The sequence below is a fragment of the Ischnura elegans genome, chromosome X, assembly GCF_921293095.1.
Source record: "Ischnura elegans chromosome X, ioIscEleg1.1, whole genome shotgun sequence".
In the NCBI taxonomy this organism is placed as follows: Eukaryota; Metazoa; Arthropoda; class Insecta; order Odonata; family Coenagrionidae; genus Ischnura; species Ischnura elegans.
Genome location: NC_060259.1, coordinates 33,781,380 through 33,784,072, shown reverse-complemented (window position 1 = coordinate 33,784,072; position 2,693 = coordinate 33,781,380). Strand labels below are relative to the sequence as shown.

Genomic DNA, 2,693 nt, shown 5'->3' with positions numbered 1-2,693 from the left:
TATGATTCTGCACTTAATAAATCTTATATTTTTAATTATACATTCACTGCAAGTGGCTAACGGATCGGTTAAGAACTGAATTCAGGCGATTTAAATTGCCAAAACAAAGAAACTTTTTTTCAACTGCTCGCATTTCTTTCCAAATACCCTCCAATACTTTCGATTGAAATGGTAAGTACTTTAAATTTCTATCTACGCATGCAGAAAGTTGGGATAGATTAGCACGCACAAGAAAAGGAGTTGATTTTCAATGGCTGCCTCGAGTAGCCGTAAAGTAGTTCCGTAGTGAAGTAAATTTCCAACTGAAATGAACACCAAGAGACGTGCAAAAATAACTTTCATTTATTGCCATCCGCATATATATAAATCAGTTAAATACACGAAAACCACCTACATACACCATTTGCTTCGTAAATTTATTGGAGTTAGTTCATTGAAGATATATTTCCAGTAGGACTAACATTCGGCTTAGCCTTATTGCATAATGTGTACAGAAAATCTCGTTGGATTTATTTTGTAAAAAATCACACCCTCATCATCAAAATAATCTAATTAGATTATCGTGAAGGACAACTTAACATGCGTGGTTGGAATTTTGAGAAAATTGAGCACATAACTTCGCAAATCTATGCATTACTTGCTGTCTTATTTCCCGAGCACCAACAACGCAAGGGTCATAATAACCGCTCATTTGCAAAACAAGTTTATTAACCCACGCCAACCATCACTTAAGCGTTCTCCAATGGTTCTCCAATGGCTAGAAGTCCGTACATAGCGAGAAAACCTGCCAGTACGGCTAGCAAATGGGACAGCCCAGAGAACCTCCCCAGCAGCTGTTGTTCCTCGTCTTCCTCGTGGTCGCCTCCCTTACCACGTTGTAACACCTCGAAGAACACCACGTAGATGAGCGTGCCGGCTGCCATTCCCTGTAACGCAACAACCGTCACAGAAGTCTCTGCAGCTTCTGCCGAAGACTGAGACACGGCCGTGCCGATTCCGATTCCCAGAGGCGTGACCAAGGCAAACGTGGACGCGTACAATATAAGCAACACTGGCTTAGTCCTAGCCGCGGCTAGTTCGACCCCAACGCAGAACGCAATGACGAACTTATGGGCCGCGATGGCACCGCACAACATCCAGACACTGGATCTTTCAGACTCTAGACCCACCGCGAGGCCTTCGAATACTGCGTGGAAGGATAATGCTAGCACTGCCAGGAGCCCCGCTAAGGATGACTTCAGGTCACCTCCTGACCCTTTTCTATCTAGCACTACGTGTACGTGACCGTGGTGCTCAGAGGCACAAGGTGTGACCGACGGTGGGGGAGCTAGCACCAGGTCGGAGCGGAAGACGTCCTTCTCTTCAGCGCAGCACACAATGTCCGTCCTCTGTGACACCGCCGAGCACCGCCGGGCCCCAACCGTACGGTGCATGGCGTCTTCGGTCGCTCCGCCAGCACCACTGTGCATCCAGGCGTGTGCCAGTTCCTCAACCAGGTACACGAAGAAGAAGCCGCAGAAGAGGAAGATCTCAGGGAGGTGTATGCCGGTTGGAAGGTGACCCTGGTCTTGCAGAACTTCCACAGCCTCGCGAACCTCGGGCTGTATGTGGAAGAACGTGGTGCACAGGAGTACGCCGCCGCCGAAGCAGAGCAGCACGGAAGTCACCAGTCGGCCCGCCGGGGACTCGAACCCCCAGCTCCCAGGGCCCAGGCCCCTCGTTCGCCTACCGCACAAGTACAGGGCAAACCAGGGCAGTATGCCGAGCAGTAGTGGGACGACGCCCAGCATCACCATGGCCGCGATCTTCGCCACGGTGGCGTCCGACCCAGACCCACCGTGCACCACTTCAGCCGCCTTCAGCTCCTCCATCCTCACCTCAATGTCCCGCACGTTAGTTCGGCTCTCGTTTTATGGATCTTGCTGTGGTTTGACCAACGAGAAAAGCGCCACCAACGTCTTCTATCCCCCACTCCCTCAGCCGGTAGACCTCGACCGTCGTGGTTACGGTGGCATGGGATGGTTTTGAACGTCGTATGTGCCCTCGACGAGCCCTCTCAAGGAAATAACGCTGCTCTGCCGGTGCGCTCCGGCTGGGGAGAGACAGATTGATAGAGATAGTTAGAGAGCAAAGTTGTGCTAATTCGTCAAATTAGAGATGCATGTTTCACACCGATCGCAAGGTTTCTACCGACCTCGAGTTGTCAGCTTCGAAGAGTGATATTCCGCTGCCACTAAGCTCCCTTCACATAACCTTTCAAATTTTTTTGTGCAGTGATATACTGACCGTTGTACCAACTCTATGATGTATATCTCAATGATAATGATAAGATTTCGAAGATCAGAAATAATGCATTGAGTTACTAGCACGGTTCGGAAGAATGGCTTCTTATCGATTTTTTCTTTCAACGAGATACAGATTGCGAAGACATATTTCATGTTTCCAAGATAAGGAGGTCGCCTTTTTATGAACAACCTTCAAATTAGAAATAGATAGGTGATGCAAAGTGAGAGAACAAATTCAGATCATATTGAGTAATACAATTTATAATGTCTCCATAATGACATCATAAATAGTGTGCTTAGCCCTGATATCACATCATCGTCTTCGGTGGTGGTTAATGATGTATATAGTATTAGGAACGTGGCGGAACAAAGGCTTGGAATGAAATTTTTGAAGGGAGCGAGCAAATG

General features: G+C 47.9%; 1 protein-coding gene across 2 annotated transcripts; it reads right to left on the bottom strand.

The window, feature by feature from the left end:
* Window positions 1-324: 324 nt before the first annotated feature.
* LOC124171626 (zinc transporter ZIP1-like) lies at window positions 325-2,288 on the bottom strand. 2 transcript variants are annotated; one of them, XM_046550827.1, is made up of 2 exons: window positions 2,195-2,288; window positions 325-2,092 (listed from the first exon to the last, which is right to left on the bottom strand). In XM_046550827.1, the coding sequence occupies exon 2, from the start codon at window positions 1,869-1,871 to the stop codon at window positions 729-731; it is 1,143 nt and encodes a 380-aa protein (XP_046406783.1). In that variant the 5' UTR covers window positions 1,872-2,092; window positions 2,195-2,288; the 3' UTR covers window positions 325-728. The 2 variants fall into 2 exon arrangements, with proteins under 2 accessions (XP_046406783.1, XP_046406784.1); XM_046550828.1 differs by lacking the exon at window positions 2,195-2,288 and adding an exon at window positions 2,173-2,190.
* Window positions 2,289-2,693: the final 405 nt, after the last annotated feature.

Coding starts and splice junctions, on each gene's coding strand:
- LOC124171626 (XM_046550827.1), bottom strand. CDS start 1,871: ATGGAGGAGCTGAAGGCGGCTGAAGTGGTGCACGGTGGGTCTGGGTCG.